The sequence below is a fragment of the Colias philodice genome, chromosome 5 (assembly GCF_061535455.1).
Source record: "Colias philodice isolate Cphi_HAF_F1 chromosome 5, ilColPhil1 Martin Lab GWU primary, whole genome shotgun sequence".
Classification (NCBI taxonomy): Eukaryota; Metazoa; Arthropoda; class Insecta; order Lepidoptera; family Pieridae; genus Colias; species Colias philodice.
The window spans coordinates 5,685,269-5,704,580 of record NC_143090.1 but is presented as its reverse complement, the minus strand read 5'-3'; the positions used below and the strand labels follow the sequence as shown (position 1 = coordinate 5,704,580).

General features: G+C 32.2%; 2 protein-coding genes across 2 annotated transcripts; both read right to left on the bottom strand.

The window, feature by feature from the left end:
• Positions 1–1,992: 1,992 nt before the first annotated feature.
• On the bottom strand, positions 1,993–12,743 carry LOC149488443 (luciferin 4-monooxygenase-like). Its single transcript, XM_089695575.1, has 9 exons — positions 12,505–12,743; positions 12,027–12,234; positions 5,513–5,828; positions 4,972–5,131; positions 3,885–4,027; positions 3,433–3,565; positions 3,002–3,223; positions 2,636–2,806; positions 1,993–2,233 (listed from the first exon to the last, which is right to left on the bottom strand). The coding sequence occupies exons 1-9, from the start codon at positions 12,619–12,621 to the stop codon at positions 2,123–2,125; spliced, it is 1,581 nt and encodes a 526-aa protein (XP_089551701.1). The 5' UTR covers positions 12,622–12,743; the 3' UTR covers positions 1,993–2,122.
• A 1,927-nt stretch (positions 12,744–14,670) lies between these two features.
• On the bottom strand, positions 14,671–18,544 carry LOC149488442 (luciferin 4-monooxygenase-like). Its single transcript, XM_089695573.1, has 9 exons — positions 18,411–18,544; positions 17,931–18,138; positions 17,445–17,760; positions 16,919–17,078; positions 16,668–16,810; positions 16,150–16,282; positions 15,587–15,808; positions 15,178–15,348; positions 14,671–14,916 (listed from the first exon to the last, which is right to left on the bottom strand). The coding sequence occupies exons 1-9, from the start codon at positions 18,525–18,527 to the stop codon at positions 14,806–14,808; spliced, it is 1,581 nt and encodes a 526-aa protein (XP_089551699.1). The 5' UTR covers positions 18,528–18,544; the 3' UTR covers positions 14,671–14,805.
• Positions 18,545–19,312: the final 768 nt, after the last annotated feature.

Below are 19,312 nucleotides of genomic sequence, written 5' to 3'. Positions count from 1 at the left end.
TAAGTATGTTCACTTACATAAATTAGAACTGTATACATGATGTTTTACATGTATAATGTATATAACATAAACTTACGTTTTATTTGAAAAAAAAAAAATGTACCACTTACACTATTTTTTTTGTCGTTAACTTCGGCAGATATTTTGTTTGGCATTTGAAAACAATAAACCGATTGGAAAATTTCTTCAATGATAATTAAAATCATTAACCATTTAAGAAGCTAGATAAATATCTAAGTAAGTACTTAGATCCTATAGAAAAATTATGTTAGAAAAAAACTCCCTTTTTAAAATAATAATGTGGGCAGCCATATCAACGCTACCACCAGTCTTAAGTTCCTTTGTACCTCATCCTTTACCCCTGTCCGCAATTTCTTAACCTTACAGTAACTTTTAACTACGGAAATATTGTATTCAATTTATAAATTAATAAAATATATTATGCTTATTGAAAACAAGACTTTTCCCAACGATGAATGAAAAGGTAAGTAAGTAGTAAATGTTTTAACAATCATAATTTGAATGTACACACTGTAAATTGGTTGTGCATGACCATTGACCAAATAGGTACTTACCTTGTTAACATAACGCATCACTACATAGTATAAAACAAAGTCGATATCCCTGTCCCTATGTCCCTATGTCCTTATGTCCCTATGTCCCTTTGTACGCTTAAATCTTTGAAACTACGCAACGGATTTTGATGCGGTTTTTTTTAATAGATAGAGTGATTCAAGAGGAAGGTTTATATGTATAATAACATCCATTAAATAGTGGAGAAGTACTGTTATTTTTGAGGTTTCTAAAGTGATGTCGTAAAAAATTACATTTTTTCCGCTTACATTGCAAACGCAGGCTGAACCCTACGAGTTTTATCAAAATAATGTACTAAGTATTATACACATTGAAAAGGTCTATAGAAAAGTCCGCGATGGTATATGTCTATCTCTTATGGATAACCCACAATAACATTTTTTTGTCATTTACTTTTTACGAAAAATAATGGCTAATTTTCGATGCGATTTTAATCAATACAGCATTAATCCTTAACCAATTAAATACCTTGAATACATTGTTCGTTTAATCTTTCTCTATCTATATGGCCCTTTACACCGTATGATTTAAGTGAATATTTTCGAAGATATTACAGATTTAAAAATTGCGGGACGTAGCGTTTGCGGCGGTACCGGCCGGCCGCCAGGCTATCTATACGAAGTCGGAGCGGGCCGCTATGTTTTTATATACAACGTTCACAGTTTTTCTGTAATGTATTTAGTATCAGCATTGCACCCGTGCGAAGCCGGGGCGGGTCGCTAGTTTTTTATAAATACAAAAAATTGGTTGATCATGATGAAAATAATTGAGGTAGTTACTGAAAAGGCTTGGTACGCAACCAAGCCTACCTCAAATTATTTTTAAATAAATACAGGTCCTATATAACAAGTTGTAAAATTTCGTTTAGCACAATCCAATTTTCTTCAACGATTGGAGCAGTGGCGATATGGATGGATAATATGCAGTTAAATTGAAAAACATCGTGTAGCTTTTGTATTCTCGTCTATTTTGGTCTTTGGCTCTCACTTACATAGACAAATAATAATTTATAATTAATAGCCTCATTTTTTTTGTCTTGATGCTTGTGTAAAACGAACAATTTTTATCTCAATATCAAATTCGTCATTCTAGCAATTATTTATTAAAATGGTAATTAAATTTGTCCATTTAGTATTAATCGTAATGCAAATTATCCATACTAAAATTAATTATACCACATCAAATTCAATTTGGTTAGTAAATGGTAATAAAAAAAGATAATTCATGCGAGTTTTATCGGTTTAATATTAATTACCTTCATTACTTTTTAGATGTCTGAAATTATCGTAAAAAAATGAAAGTTTATGTTTTTTTTGAACGAATTTCTTAGTTGAGATCATGTAATGAAAGAAAAGTCTTAAAAAACAACATATTTATTTTGAAACAAATATAATTCACAATAATTATCATTAGATAAGTATATCCCATCGCGACAAATAAAACATTTGCATTCCCGGCTTATTATGCACCTAAGTGAAAAATCTGAGTTTCATGTCGCGTATGAATCAAGGAAAAAAACTAATTTCCTTCAATTGTTCAGTATTTCCCTTAATTCACGGCGTAGAATTTTCCCCCGGGGATTTCTTGGCAGTTTTGTGATGAATTTCACGCCACCCGCCAGTTGCATAAATGGCGGAACCTTGAAGAAAAATATGAATTCTGTTAACATACGTGTTAAAAGTTACAGGAACCTTCAACTCTTCATAAAACTCAAATGTGTAGATAAGTAAATACTTTGAATGTACTATTTGTATAATATGAGCTTTGAACTTTTCAATTTTATAATCAGCAATTCCTAGTAGCCTCTCACCATTACTTACGTTTGAGTAAGAAGCCGTTATCCAATGTATGTATAATATCATTTATCAATTAGTTATGTATCAAGAAACAATGTATCAACATTGTGTATTTATCTATATTATGTTGCATTGATATATCTCTACATACTCGTAAAACCAATTCAGCGTGAACATCACATCGCTTTATAATCGAAACTCAATGGTGTTATGAATATTAACCTAATTAATATATTGATGCCTACCTCACCAGCCACATAATTGATCAATTCCTGTTCAGTGACTTTAGAACCAGGCACTGTTACGACAAATGCTGTAGGTATGTCACCGTGCTCTTCACTGTGTTTACCGACAACACCAACTTCAAGTATATCTGGGTGCAACTGTAGTATTGTTTCTAATTCTAACGGTGGGACCTGTAAATAATATAAGACAAACATTAATCATTTAGCAATGCTTCGGTCTCAGTTATGCTGATACAAATATTTTTGGCCGCATAGGTATTTGAAAACCTCATGTTATTTCATAAGATTCACACACAAATCTCGGCTTAAGTAGGTACTGACATACAAGATTTATATTTATTTAAAAAAAAGGAAAATAATTTTTACCTGGTCACCATCGTAACACATAATTTCTTTTATTCTATCAACGATATAAAAGTATCTATCGTCGTCATAGTATCCCAAATCGCCAGTTTTAAGGAAGCCATCTTCATCCAAGTACGTGGAAGGGTCGATTCCGATGTAGCCTTTCATAAGTACGGGACCTTTAGCGCGTATTTCACCCCTTTCATTTGGGCCGAGGGTTCTTCCAGTATTGGGATCTGTAACCTGTTGTATTATAAATATGAATCAATATGAATTATATAATATATAATTCCTTTATGTTTTTATCATATCTTATGATATCAAAGAAAATATATTTTATAAGACACGTAACAAGTAAAATAGTTATATAAGCAGTATTTATTATATCTGAAAGAACGCTACAAAAGAAAACACGTTTTATAATATTAAGTTTGTGAAAAGAAAATCGTTACCTTTAAAACAATGCCAGGTGAAGCCATACCGACACTGCCAGGCTTTGGTCCTTTTGTGCCCCAATTTTCTGAAGTTAGCTCTCCGCATTCCGTCATTCCATAACCTTGGAATACTTCTTTTAAGTTTGGGAATCTATTTCGTAGAAAATAATACAAAAATAACATTAACGATTACTCTATTCTATTTCTTAAATATCTATAGTCCAAGGTATCGACACAATATCTAAATAGTAATGATTAAAAAAAATATTAAAATGAAGTGGTGTAGAAATTAAATTCATCAGTTTTAATTACAGAACATTATTATAACAATACATTTTAAGTTCTAAATAATACAATTATTAAGGAAAGGCATAGAATCACCTGTAAGTACTGAGATGTTTCAGAGGTACTCTCAAACATAGATATGAATTAAATAATGAATTACGTAATATGTGTAATGAAAATTGAACCTTTGTTTGATATTTTCGATGGTTCTACAATGTAGAGGTGCTGATCGACTATAAATTAGTTTCAAAGATTCCAAATGATAGTCTGTATCGTAAACTTTACACAACCCATAAATAAGGATAGGCAATACCATTGCCATATCAATCTGAAATAAAAAGTTAGTGATGATATACTTTTTTATTCCTAGAAATTTCGTTTATGTTTAGAAAAAATCTAAATAGAAAATGATTTATTCAAATTGATTTGTACAAATTTGTTCACCAAATATCAAAATATCATCACCATTTAAAATTTCATCGATTTTCCACGTAAAGAAAATTGTAAAGTTTGATAAAAATAATATCATAGATATACTATTACTACGTATGGAAACGACACCGCCTACATCACTTATGTTCCGCTCAACATAGGTCAACCGGCCTCACTGCACTCAGTCGCTTTAGCGCAATGATCGCGTTCATGTCTTGTTTATTTTAAACCGAAAATCCAAGAAACTCATCAAATATTCCCTCGAGTGTGTTGCAATATTGCTCTTATAATTCAATTTTTAATCGGTAATCAATTACAGAATCATTTTTAAAACTTGGTTTTAACAAAATTTTTAGCGGGCGCCATTTTGCGTCATTTGTCATAGACTAAATATTTAAGAAACTGTATTGGGTATGATAGATGTTTAGATATAAGATGACGTAAATTTTAATAGTGGAAAATAATAATTATACACATTTACAAAAGACGAAAATAAATTACCTACGTATAAATTTTTTTGTTACATTGATTGGTTTTAATTGAAAAGTTTTTAATTGATAAGTTTATTAATAATTTATTTTTTAGATTAATTACATTTTTTTTGTTACATTGATTGTTCTTAATTGATAAGTAATATAATAGGCAAAATATTAACAACAAGTTTCTCCTCTATAGCGGTGAGTCGATGACATCGCTTAATCTATGATTCACTAGCCGCCCCGCGCCGCGGCCGCGCTTTCAGCACAGATTTTGTTAGTGGTGTCTCCTCTATACGTAGTAATAATAGCTCAATGTAAAATATACCATTTTGACCGCTTTCGTTATATATGAAATGTTTACCTTATATTGTTTTATACATTTCAGCAAATTTTCGGGAGTGATATTTGTGAGATACACAATAGTTTTTCCGAGACTTAAATATTTGTACATTGAGAAAGTATCGTAATTGTGGTACCATTCCCCACAAGTGTAGAATCTCTGCATCGTTCCATAATCCAGGCTTGAAAGTAAATAATTGAATTAAAATATTGATCATACTTTTATAAATTTCTGTATATTATTATTTAAAAATTTCCAAATTTACATAAAAAATTGGAATAAAATTATAAAAAAATGACGACTTACAAAGTTTCATTATAACTTTGTAAGTCGTCATTTTTTTATAACTTACAATTTTTAATGTCGAAGAATCAAAAGTGCATCCCAGTGCGACATATTTCATCTGCCAACCCGTACTTGGCCGGTGTGGTGGATTATGGCCTATCCGTCATAGGTTATCCGTGTCCCAGCTGTAAGCTGATGATGATGACGAATTTTTAATGTCATTTTAACATCATAATATTATTGTCGAATTGTCGAACTATCAAATGATTTAACTTACTTGTACGGCGTGCTATTTAGAATACAGTTTAAATGCGTCAAACGCACCCCTTTCGGTAGTCCCGTAGTTCCCGAGGAGTACAATATTAAGGCTACATCAGACTGTCCTTTTACGTCAGTAGGTTCAAAGTATTCAATATCAACATGACTATTCATAAACGTTTTTACAGAAGAAGCATTTTGTATTCTATCGTCGAAAGTCATCCAGTTTTCAATGGTATCAGATGTTAATAAAACATCGCTGTATCTCTCCCAAAATAGTTTGGAATATATAAAATAATTTGGACAAGCAACTGACAACTTGTGTTTCAATGAGGCTGAAAATAAAGCACTTATTTATGCATACATTAATAGTAAAAATTATCTGTGAGTATTATTATATAGGATATGTTGGAATTCATTATGTTCATTCAATATGTAGGAATATGTTGTCGTATGAGATTCAAACAAAATAAAAATTCTTAATGACGTTTTGTAGTAATGGACTCCCAAACTAGATAAAAATTAGTACATATGTTAGAAGTCAGCGCTCTCTTCCATAGAGTGTCTAGGAAATTGCAACAAAAAGAAAGTAATAGATAATGGATGAAAAATAAAATTGACACAGTTCTGTTTTATCTACATACTTGTCTGTATGTCTTAATGTAATTGTGTGTAGTTGTGTTGGTGGGTGTGCATGAACTATGTACCTTATTATTCGTAAATAACATTATCAGATCTACATTCTACTTGTATGTTTACTAAATATAGAATTGTTTATAGATGTGTTTACTGTTTATAGTATTTCGTGATATGAAGAGTAAATAATATGTACTTATTTGAATGAACATTAAGTAGGTAATTTAAATGACTTTTGAAGCTTTAATTTAAAAACAATAACATAAACCAAAGTAAATGTACCTATAAATATATCTACATTGAATGGTAAGATAAGGAAGACTCTAAATAATAATATATTATAATATACGTAATTAAAAATAACAAACTAATATGTTTTTATCATATACTAGCGGTCCGCCCCGGCTTCGCCCGTGGTACATATTTCGCAATAAAAGGTAGCCTATGTTCTTTCTCAGGGTTTAAAGATTATCTGTGCCAAATTTCATCAAAATCGGTCCTGTAGTTTAGGCGTGAAAACCATACATATATACATACATACATACAAACCTTTCCTCTTTATAATATTAGTATAGATAACGCTATATTATATTTTCAAATAAGATAAGATTTTTTTTCATTTTATAACATTGCTTTTGTACTATAATTTCTGAAAATTATGAAAACAACTTCAGAGCATCGTTTTTTTGAAATCATCTTGAAGGTATTGTATGAACATATACATGACCGATAATATATACCTAATATATATATATATTCACGTGTTGCTGAATAACATGCTCCCGTTTTATTTTATAACTAGCAATCCGCCTGCGGCTTCGCCCGCGTTTTAAAAAAAAAAACCCGCATAGTTCCCGTTCCCGTGGGATTTCCGGGATAAAACCTAGCCTATGTCACTCAGAAATGATGTAGCTTTCCAACAGTGAAACAATTTTTCAAATCTGCCAAGTAGTTTCGGAGCCTATTCAATTCATACAAACAAACAAACAAAAAATCAAACCTTTCCTCTTTATAATATTTGTATAGACAAGACGTTGATATAAAAAACGTGTAGTGACGACTACTCATTAACTTTAACACGGTTCGGTTTGTGTATATATATATATATATATATATATATATATATATATATATATATATATATATATAGATATCTCCATGGGCACTATGTTGATCAAACGTGCCATATAGTTAGTAATTATTTGATCCGTTTTCACTTGTTGATCCGGTTGGTATTTGTTGATCCATTGCCACACCACCGTCCGTATGTGGATCCGAACGGAGCCACAAGTGTCACCATCAGTAATAATAATAATTACGTGCTTTTTATACAAATCCACCTTTTTTGCGTTTTAGCTCTTGTTGATCCGATTCAAATGAGCCAATCAGAGCCCACCGAGCTCAGCCATTGGTCTAATTGTTTTTTTAATACAATGAATGAGTTTACAATTTTCAATTTGCTTGGCAATCCGTTAAAGAAACGTGCTCCCTCGTATGTTGCCGTTCGCCTTCCATAATTTGTTCGGATCTTCGGGAGGGCAAGATAGCTAGCTCGTCTATTAGGATAGTGGCGATTTGATGTTGAGAATATAATATTAATTGTATTTATGTTTTTATGTAGCGCTTTGCGGATGAACATACACGTTTTATAAAAGTATAATTGTTTTAAATTCATTATTTTAGTGTCGTCGTAGATTTTATTTGTAGAAGTTAAAAACCGGCCAAGTGCGAGTCGGGCTCGCGCACAAAGGGTTCCGTAGCAGCAAATATAATAAATTACAGTTAAATCAACCTATCTCAAAAACTATAAGAGATACTTTGATCAAACCAAAAATCGTTGAAAGAGTTAATTAGCATGCATCACCTCTATTTTTTTTAGAATTTTATACCCCGTAGTTATAAAAATAGAGGGGGGGGGACATACTTTTTACGACTTTGAGAGCTGATATCTCAAAAACCGTTCACTTTAAGAAAAATGTTTTTTAGAAAACTTTATATCATTTTAAAAGACCTTTCCATTGATACCCCACACGGGTATGTACATCGAAAAAAAAAATTTCATCCCTCAGTTACATGTATGGGGGGCCCCACCCCCAATTCTTTTTTTTACTATTTAGTGTCATATTTTTGTACCGGTTCATACAACACATATTCCCATCAAATTTCATCACTGTAGTACTTATAGTTTCCGAGTAAATCGGCTGTGACAGACGGACAGACGGACAGACGGACAGACGGACATGACGAAACTATAAGGGTTCCGTTTTTGCCATTTTGGCTACGGAACCCTAAAAAAGGATAGTTAAAGATAGTTTTAATGATTTTATTTTGTAAAATTTGGAGTGGCGCTAATTTATCTTTGTAAGCACTCCCCCATACTTCTATTAAATACATTAGGTGCGGCTTTACTAATGTGTTGTAGATGGTGTGTCGTAATTTATGAGGAATGCAAAAGTGATATTACGCAGATATCTAAGATGTGCTGATAATTTATTTTTTAGGTGGTCGATGTGATAATTCCATTTTAGAGAGCTGTCGATTCGCAAACCTAGGTATTTCTCGTGGGTTTTATGTTCTAATACAACACCGTTAATTTTAAGTGGAGCGTGTGGTGGAATAATTTTGTTATGAGCTTTGAATTTTTTGAGTTTGAGTTGTATTTAGATATCCTCTCCTCTGAGTTATAAGATGTCGATTCTGAGAAACCAGCAAAAATTACATTTTTTTCGCGGCTCTTTCTGTCCCGTAGTTCCTTGATTAAGTGTTCATTTATATGAAGTTGATTTTTAGACGTAAAACCCGATGGATTGGCTGACTGATTTATTGATTGAAGATTTAATTCCAGTGATTTTATTTTACTCTCACCCTGGTTGATCTGGGATTCTAATTGAGAAATAGTACTCTTCAATATGTTTTGTTCAGTAATTATCATACATGCTGATGACTTAATTTCATTGATTTGATTCGTATTTTGGCGAATTAAATTCAAGGATTGTTCGTTGGACGATTTAATTTCGGTAATTTGTGTTTTTACCTCAGAAATGTTTTCATGAATTTTGTTTACTATTTGTTCATTTGAGCATACATATTTTTCAAGTAATGTACTAATACGGCTCAACTCTGACCGAATATCCTTCATATTATCACTCCATCTGCAATCTTGTTCTAGCGGTTGTTTCCGTTTTCTGTAAGTAATTTGAGTATCAGTTGGCGTAGAACTCGTAGAAAACGAACTTAGCTTCGATAGATAGCGATGCGATCCACCGGCAGTACCCACTGCACCACTGCTGGTTAAACGTGTTGGCGATCTGCGTACACTCATATTTACTCCGCAATGGATAATTTGTGCAGGAATATGAGTCGTCATTTGTTTGACCTAAATCTAACATTTTAATTATTTTGTCAGATTGATATCAGAATCAGGGCAAAGGCGAACGCTACACGTCAATAAATATTATGATAATTATCTTGATATTTACTGATTATTCAAGAGGTAGGTTGTTATTTGTTAGACTAGAGTAGATAATTTTTGAAACAAAAAAAAATCGCAGTCGGATGAAACCCATTAAAAAGGAGGGGAATATGATGAAAATAAAAAGAAAAATAAATTACGGTCAATCTGAGTTCGGGAAGTGGGAGGCTTAAAAGCTTTAAAGAGAAAAAAATGGTTTCTCTCGATATCCGACAAAACTACAAGTCCTACGGAAAAACGTTCAATAGCAAAGTTGTAGGTAATAAAAAGATCTACAACTTTTGTATAAACAATTTTTTCACATAACCTCAAAATTTAGGTGAAAAATTCAAAAAACCATGTTTTTTGTTTTTTATTTTTATCAACTTCAAAATTTATTTATTTTCTACGAAATTTGGTGGAAACTTACTTTATTATGTCTCAAATACACTGTAATTTTTTTGATTGAAAATATTCATTTTTGCGCCTTATTTTAAATTAATACCAAAAATACAACCTAATTTTCAATCGAAAAGTCACCCGTAAAAATATCAGCTTTTTTCAAAAACTTGGGGAGTCTTTTGTTCATTGAAATCTCTACTTTCATATTGTGTAAAAAAAAATAAACATTACTATAGTAAATGTTCTCAGGAAATGCATACAAACAGTGTGATAATGAGCTTTTACTAAATCAGACACACTTCTCGAACTACCTGAAATGTTTTTATCGACATCATTTTGCTTTTGAATATGCTGTAAAATATTATACTTAGAACAGATTATTTTTTTTCTTTTGAAATATTACCGAAAAGCCGATACAAGAGAAGATATAGAGTTCGAGAAGTGTGCCTGATTTAGTAAAAGCTCATTATCACACTGTTTGTATGCATTTCCTGAGAACATTTACTATGGTAATGTTTATTTTTTTTACAAAATATGAAAGTAGAGATTTCAATGAACAAAAGGCTCCCAAAAAAGCTGATATTTTGACGGGTGAATTTTCGATTGAAAATTAGGTTGTTTTATTTGGTATTAATTCAAAATAATTTTCAATCAAAAAATTACAGTGTATTTGAGACATAATAAAGTAAGTTTCCACCAAATTTCGTAGAAAATAAATAAATTTTGAAGTTGATAAAAATAAAAAACAAAATACATGGTTTTTTGAATTTTTCACCTAAATTTTGAGGTTATGTGAAAAAATTGTTTATACAAAAGTTGTAGATCTTTTTATTACCTACAACTTTGCCATTGAACGTTTTTCCGTAGGACTAGTAGTTTTGTTGGAATTTTATTTTCATCATAGTGCCCTCCTTTTCTAATGGGTTTAAATATCTATCTTTTTAGGGTTCCGTATTTTTAGTTTCACAACGTTTTCTATAAGTTTCAATTGAATTACGGTCGACTTCTTCAACTTCCAAACTCAGGAGATTTTTTGCTAGCCCTAATTTCATATCCCCATGTCAATGTCATGCAAGTGCATATAAATGGAACAGATCAACATACGACTTATGATTTGGTATATAAAACGGAGTCAAGAAGTGTTTGAGCATTTCAAAATTTGAACCGTTACGGAGTCGAGTTCGTCTAGTCTAGGCGGATTTAGCAATGTATGGAACATTACCTAACTATAATATGTTTGTGTACGGAGCCAACAAATACTGTAGTGTTTACGAAAAATTAATCTACGTTACTTAATATACAGTTTCGTTTTGTCGGATCAAATAAAGCTGTAATTTTGATAATATAAATGGATCTGATCAACATACGTCTTTGGATTTGGTATATAAAACGGAGCCAACAAGTGTTTATGGGTTTCTGAATTTCGGCCGTTACGGAGTCGATTTAGTTCGAGATCTTAGCAATAAAAATGTTGAGTACATCAATTTCTCCATGAATACGTTTGGCAACATCGCTCAAATATTTGCGCCGTTGCCACTCCGGGCAAGATCTATGCAACCGGAGTCGAGTAATATGGGGGAAAAGGTGGAGTCAGGAATGCACGGCAGTCGGGCTGGATCAACTTAGTGCCCAGGTTGGTATTTATATATATATATCTTATATATAAAATTCTCGTGTCACAATGTTAGTCTGCATACTCCTCCGAAACGGGTGGACCGATTCTCATGAAATTTTCTGTGCATATCGGGTAAGTCTGAGAATCGGCCAACATCTATTTTTCATATGTACCACGGGCGAAGCCGGGGCGGACCGCTAGTATATATATATATATATATATATATATATATATATATATATATATAAATGTATGAATGTATATACATTCATACATTTTTTAATCAATTACAAGTAAGATATATATGTAGTTATTAAATCTGCGTTAACATAATACAGATTTGTACTTTTATCCGTCACGAAAACTCGTCACACGATTTTAATGAAGCTATTTTTATACCTAGTGAATAGTACTAATAAATAATCTTACATTTGCCAATCTGTACATCATAAGCAGAATAAGCAGCCCCTGTCAATAGTACAGCTAGCACGGTCGGTGCAATTTCATTGCGCTTTTCTGTGCCCAGTGCGACAATGTCCCCTCTCCCGACCCCCAACTTCATCAGCTCGCTCGCCAGGTTCACGGCGCATTGTGTGAGCTCCTTGTATGTAATCCGTTCTCCACTGTCTGCATTTATCTATAAAAGAAGTCCTTACAATATTTAAACAAGTACAATGGATGTTTTTAATGATATGTCAAACAAAAAATACTTCTAAACTATTGTTATATACATACAAATTACCTATCGGTACTTCAGTTAGATAAGAAGTAAGAAAGGTTATTTTAAAATACCGTAATTATCTACTATGTTCAGGGTGTTCTAATTCAATCGCAATTCTTTACAAAAACTAATTACTTTTGGGGAATGTACTTGTGTATATATGACAAAATTATACATTATACAAACCAATGCATCGGTGTCCTGTACATTTCTCAGACGATCTAGCAAATATTTGCCGAAGTGTAGATGCGCTGGAACTTGTATATTCCGATCACCATACACATACAAATCACTTGAAGACATTGTGGCAATTGCTGAATAACATGCTCCCGTTTTATTTTATAACAAGACGTTGTTATAAAAAACGTGTAGTGACGACTACTTATTAACTTTAACACGGTTCGGTTTGTGATACACACGTGCAATATAAGTCGATACTGCGATTAAAACTGATTTGTTGTTCTGGCATTTCCCACTATCATTGCACAATATTAATTAGTTTCAGCAATGCAACGGGAATCGTTGCATTGCTGAAACTAATTAAAGTAAGTACCTATAATATTATATTGGTTTCGGTAGTTCAAAATTATTATTTTTTTATTTTATTATATAACTAGCTTTCCGCCCGCGGCTTCGCCCGCTTTTTCTAAAACATAATAAATTATAATAATTATACTAAAACCTCCCTCTTGAATCACACTATCTATTAAAAAAACCGCATCAAAATCCGTTGCATAGGGTAAAAGTGGGATAGATGCCCCACTTTTTGAAATAGCCTCATAATTTAAAAAACATGAATCTTATACGAACACTTTGTATGAATATAGCTAGGTTAATTATCTGTTTTGAATTACTATATATATTTTTAATCCTATCATTTATAGATAATGTGTAATAAATATTTTTGTAGAACACCTTTTTTGAGGATAGATGCCTACCTAGTTGGATAGTTGCCCCACCATGAAAATACTAAGGAGGATAGATGCCTGCAGAGTGGGATAGATGCCTGACATACTCTATAAACGCGAAATCTAATAAAATTAATATGATAAACCAGCAAATGTTCACATAGTTGTTCTGTTGTCCAAGAATATACTTGCGCTCGCACTCCTTCTTTTCTTTTGTATTTTCGTGGCGTGGTTCTCCTACAATCAGTATAAGGGCAGATCATTAATAAGTAAGTAAACATAACAAAAAAAAAGCAAATTAAACGAGTAAAATCGGTTAACATAGAGAAAACCTCTGACGCAATCAGGTAAAAATATAAACAGTACCTGTGATTATCGATACTAACATGTACATATGTATTGAGGGATAGATGCCCTTAGAGGCCCCTAAGGGCATCTATCCCTCGAAAAAAAAGGGGCAACTATCCTTTTTGATAAGGATAGCTGCCCCAGTAGTTTTTTTATTAAATAAAAACAAAAGAGCCACTATTTTCACTTAGATTTGTACTTAATGAACCAGTGTATAGACATAATAAGAAATATAGTGAAATTTATTAATACTTATAAAGTTATGCAAAGGCAAATATCAACCTTTTTAAATTTTAACGTGTTCGTGAAGTTCGCCGCCGATATTATAACACGCACTAGCGAAACACGTCTTCACCAAACAACAGCTCATGCGTACACGAGGTGCGGGGTGATAGGAGCTCCTATTTAAATCATTAATTCGTAGTCAGGACTCTGGGAAGTGAGGTTTTTTGAAAATGGGGCATCTATCCTAGTGCGGCATCTATCCCACTTTTACCCTACATAGGGACATAGGGACAGAGAAAGCGACTTTGTTTTATACTATGTAATGATATATTAGTTCAAAATTAGTTTAATAAAAAATAACTTTATGGTTAATATAGCAAATAAGAAAAAGAATCAATAATGGTTGATACCTACTCCTTATATTCAATTTTTACAACTGTTAATTTTCAAATTCCAAGAAGAATTCGTCTAGTTTCTTAACATAAATAAACACACCTATTAATCAATTCTTTCTATATAATATATAAAACTCAAAGGTGACTGATATAGTGATCTATCAACGCACAGCCCAAACCACTGGACGTATCGGGCTGAAATTTGGCATGCAGGTAGATGTTAGGACGTAGGCATCCGCTAAGAAAGGATTTCCCGAAATTCTTGCGGGAACGCAAAACGGGGATGCACGTACAAAGTCGTGGGCGGAAGCTAGTCATACATAAACTCAGATTTTTTCATGAATGGATCTTTGCATTTTGATTCAGAATTATTTTCTTAAAGAAATATTTTTGGTACAGGAATAAAAAATATCGTACTGTATTATATAAACAAAATTTAATTAAAAAAAATACATTAAATTAATTTAATTGTGTACATAAAATAATTGATGAAATTAAATGCGAGTTCTGATTATGATTATATGCATTCTTGATTATCAGAAGAAAAATAATTTCAGGATTTTCACGTCGCTCCCGAATCACGGAATAAATTATATTTTCCTGTTGTGCTTTCAATTGTTTAATAGCTCCTTTAATTCACGTCGCAGTATTTTCCCCCAGGAATTTCTGGGCAGTTTTGAGACGAATTTCACGCCACCCGCTAGATGAATAAACGGTGGAACCTTCAAAAAAAAGTTCATACATTCTATTAACACATTATGTTTTAAAATATCGTTTTTTGTAACAACTGTAAAGTAAGTATGTAAGTTCTTATCTTCAAGAATATTTATAGGCTTCCATAATATCTGTTAAGAAGTCGTGGAACGAGACTTGACGACAAAAAATTAGGTAATTAATATCCATATCATCCATGTTCCAATTAATGAGCCATAGTAAGGAAACTAGCATGGCAAAAAATGTCGATTTAATTCATCGATGCCTACCTCAGCCACCATATAATTGATTAAATCCTGTTTAGTGAGTTTAGAACCAGGTACTTTAACGACGACTGCTGTAGGTTTATCGCCATGTACTTCATCATGTATACCAACCACGCCGACATCAAGCACATCTGGGTGCGATTGTAGAATTGTTTCTAATTCTAACGGAGAAACCTGAAAATTATAACTCAAATTTTCCGATGCTTCTGTCTATATAATTACAACTTTATATTCAATTTTCAAACGCTTGTTAGGAAGTTTCCCTATAAATTCAGTTACTCAATATAATCTATCGATTTTGTTGAGTAACAGCGCAATAGAATATATACTCATTCGGGAAGTCAAATAATGACATAGATTATAATAAAAATTCAGAGGTTTTCCTAAAAAAATGAAATGTAATATGCTTCACCTGGTAGCTATTATAAAAAAATATTTCTTTAATCCTGTCAACGATAAAAAAGTATCTATCATCGTCATAGTATCCCAAATCGCCAGTTTTGAAGAAACCATCCTCATCCAAGTACGTGGAAGGATCGATTGCGATGTAGCCTTTCATAAGTCCGGGGCCTTTGACGCGTATTTCACCTCTTTCATTTGGACCAAGTGTCCTGCCAGTATTAGGATCTGTAACCTGTAATTATTAATCATTATAATTTCATAATATCGATTTCTCGTTAATATTCAATTATTTATTTAATTAAATTAAATTTTTATTTTCAGCTGCATGTTTTTATGGGCGAGTAAAATAAGTAGTTTTATGAGGCATTGTTAATTTGCACCTGGTAAATCGGTCACTTATTTTGTATTAAAAGTTGGGCTCTTAGACCTCCTGTAGGTATAGCCGGTCCTCACAGAGCGTACTACCTCGCAAAGCACTTGCGGTGCGAAGTCAGTCATGTCTTCAAATAGCAGCTAAGAACTAGGAAGCAAAACATGTTTTGTACCGGTGAATATATAAAAAAAAACTGTTACTTTCAAAACAATGCCAGGTGAAGCCATACCGACGCTGCCGAGTTTTGGTCCTTTTGTCCCCCAATTTTCTGAAGTTATATCTCCGCATTCTGACATGCCATAACCTTTGATTATTTCTTTCAGATTTGGGAATCTGTTAGCGATATTGATAGAAAAAATTCGATAAAGATTAATTTATTCAAAAACATATTTTACAGGGACAAAACTTGTCTAAAGTCATATTATATTCAACTTTAATACTAAATAATTTAATAATGTCATTTTTAAATTCAATTACTAGAACGCTAAAAAAAAAACTTGATATTTTGTTTTGATTATACTTATACCAATTTAAACTATTCATATAATATTAGGAACAGCTCAGAAAGATCTAATATTATACTCAACTCAGAAGGTTATGATATGGGTTCATACATTTACTTATATTTCTTTATTGAATAGGTACATAGAGCAGCATTGCAAAATTCCAACAGCTAAAAATGAAGAGATAAATAAAGTAAAACTATTGAAGACTTAACCTTTTTTTGATGTGTTCAATTGTTTTATAATGGAGAGGTGCTGAAACACTATATATAATTTTCAATGATTCCGACAGAACGTCTGCGTCGAAAAATTCGCACAATTCATAAATAATGATTGGTAATAACATAGCCAAATCAATCTGAAAACAAAAATTACATAAGTTATACAATTACCGTATTACTATTGTTATACAAAAATTACCTACATATTTTTTATTACCTAAAAAAAGGTATTAAGGTATTCTTACCATATATTCATTGAGACATTTATGTAAATTTTCGGGTGAAACATTATTTACATATACAATTGTTTTTCCGAGGCTTAAATATTTGTACATTGAAAAAGTATCGTAACTATGATACAATTCTCCACAAATGTAGAACCTTTGCATCGATCCATAATCCAAACTTAAAAGTAAATAATTGATCAATAATTGTGGTTTTTATAAAGTAAAGCAAATTCACATGACATTTATTACATTCTCAATTCCAGTTTTAGGTACCATCTTATTATAAATACTAGCTTTCCACCCGCGGCTTCACCCGCGCAATCAAAGAAAAACTCGCATAATTCCCGTTCCCGTGGGATTTCCGGGATAAAACCTATCCTACGTCCCGGGGTAAAAAGTAGCCTATTCTCGGGTATCAAAATATCTCTATACCAAATTTCATGCAAATTGGTTGAGTAGTTAAGGCGTGATTGAGTAACAGACAGACAGATAGAGTTACTTTCGCATTTATAATATTAGTATGGTATCTAAACAAGTGACTTACTCGTAGGGTATTATATTTAAAATACAGCTCAAATGCGTAAAACAGACCCCTTTCGGTAGACCTGTGGTTCCCGATGAGTAAAAAATTATTGCAGTATCTATCTGTCCCTTCACCTCAGATGGCTCAAAACTACTAATGTCAACGTAGTTGTTCATAAATATTTGAATGCAAGGAACATTTTTTATTTCATCATCAAATGTCATCCAGGTTTTTATTGTATCAGATGCTGATAAAAGATCACTGTATCTCTCCCAAAATACTTTGGAATATATCAAATACTTAGGTCGAGCAATTGACAACTTATGTTTCAATGATGCTGAAAAAAATAAATAAATAAAAACTATGAAGCGTTCAAGCGATATTAACCGCGACGATATTAACGACGACGATTAAAAGAAATATGAATAAATTTCGTTTAAAGTTATCTTTCTCCCTGTTCCTTTTTCAAATATGTAATTAATTGTAAGGTGGTTAAAGTTTTCTCACATTTGCCATGTCGTACATCATAAGTGGTATAAGTGGCCCCCGTTAATAGTACAGCCAGCACGGTCGGCACAATTTCGTTGCGCTTTTCTGTGCCCAGTGCGACAATGTCCCCTCTCCCGACGCCCAACTTCATCAGCTCGCTCGCCAGGTTCACGGCGCGTTGTGTTAGCTCCTTGTATGTAAGCTGTTCTCTACTTTCCGCATTAACCTGTTGAAAATTGCGAACTGAATTATTTACAAGGGTTAAATGAGTTAATATTAAAGTATCTTATTTTATCGGAATGTACTTATACTCATGTAGCCTTATAGTAATTTAATTATTATTTTGGACAAAGTCTATTTGATAAGAATAATTATTTTGAACACGACATTTCACGAAAAAAAGGATGTTAATTGATACGACGGAGTAGGTACCAAATAATGTCCAACAATTTATTAGTATTCTCAATGTAATTTATAAAAATAAAGATATACACAAACCAGAGCAACGGTGTCGCCTACATCTTTTAGACGATCTAGTAAATATTTTCCAAAGTGTAGATGCGCAGGAACTTGTATATTTTGGTCACCATACACATACAAATCACTTGAAGACATTGTAGCAATTGCTGAACAACATGCCATACATTTGTTATATAGTCGAGTTATTTATATACGTTTAGAATTTATACTATTTCTGTAATACATAATAATGAGTGTTATCTTTATTGTGCCATGCGTATTAGATTAATGTGCTCTGTATTTAGTTGAATATTAATGTGCAAATAAATGAATTTCAGTGAGACATCATTTGAGCAGTTGGCCCGTAAAAACTATGTATTATGTGGATGTCTGATGCATTTATTAGGATGCTAATTGATTAGAAAAGCAAGTAAGAAAAAAATATTTTCAAAATTTTATAAATACCTAATCATAGTTTATTTTTAATAGCTTTATAAATCATAGTTTCGACGCCCCCCGCGAATAATCCGGTAATCGTAAAAGTGTAAATGTTCAGGAAAAATAAAAAACCATTTTTCCTTAATAACTCCATTAAACAACAAGTATCTGAGACTTTTAATATCGCATATGGAAGCTAATTTTTTCAGCTATCTGGTTATTTCAACAAAATTTAAGTAGTCCCAAGGGCTTCGTTATAATTTAGCTGGATTCATTTTACTATACTAGTGTAGGTCAAGCTCTGGTCAGTAATGTCACTTACGATATTGTTCGTGTAAATTTATATTTTCGACGGCAACAGTAAAATCTTGTTGCGCTAATATTCGTGTTATTTGTTTTGTATACTGAACATTTGTAATAATCTATTATTTGGTTATTCGATTGTTTAACAGTAACGTACATTTTATTGTTATAACTATTACTGTTTATTCGAATAGTTTTCT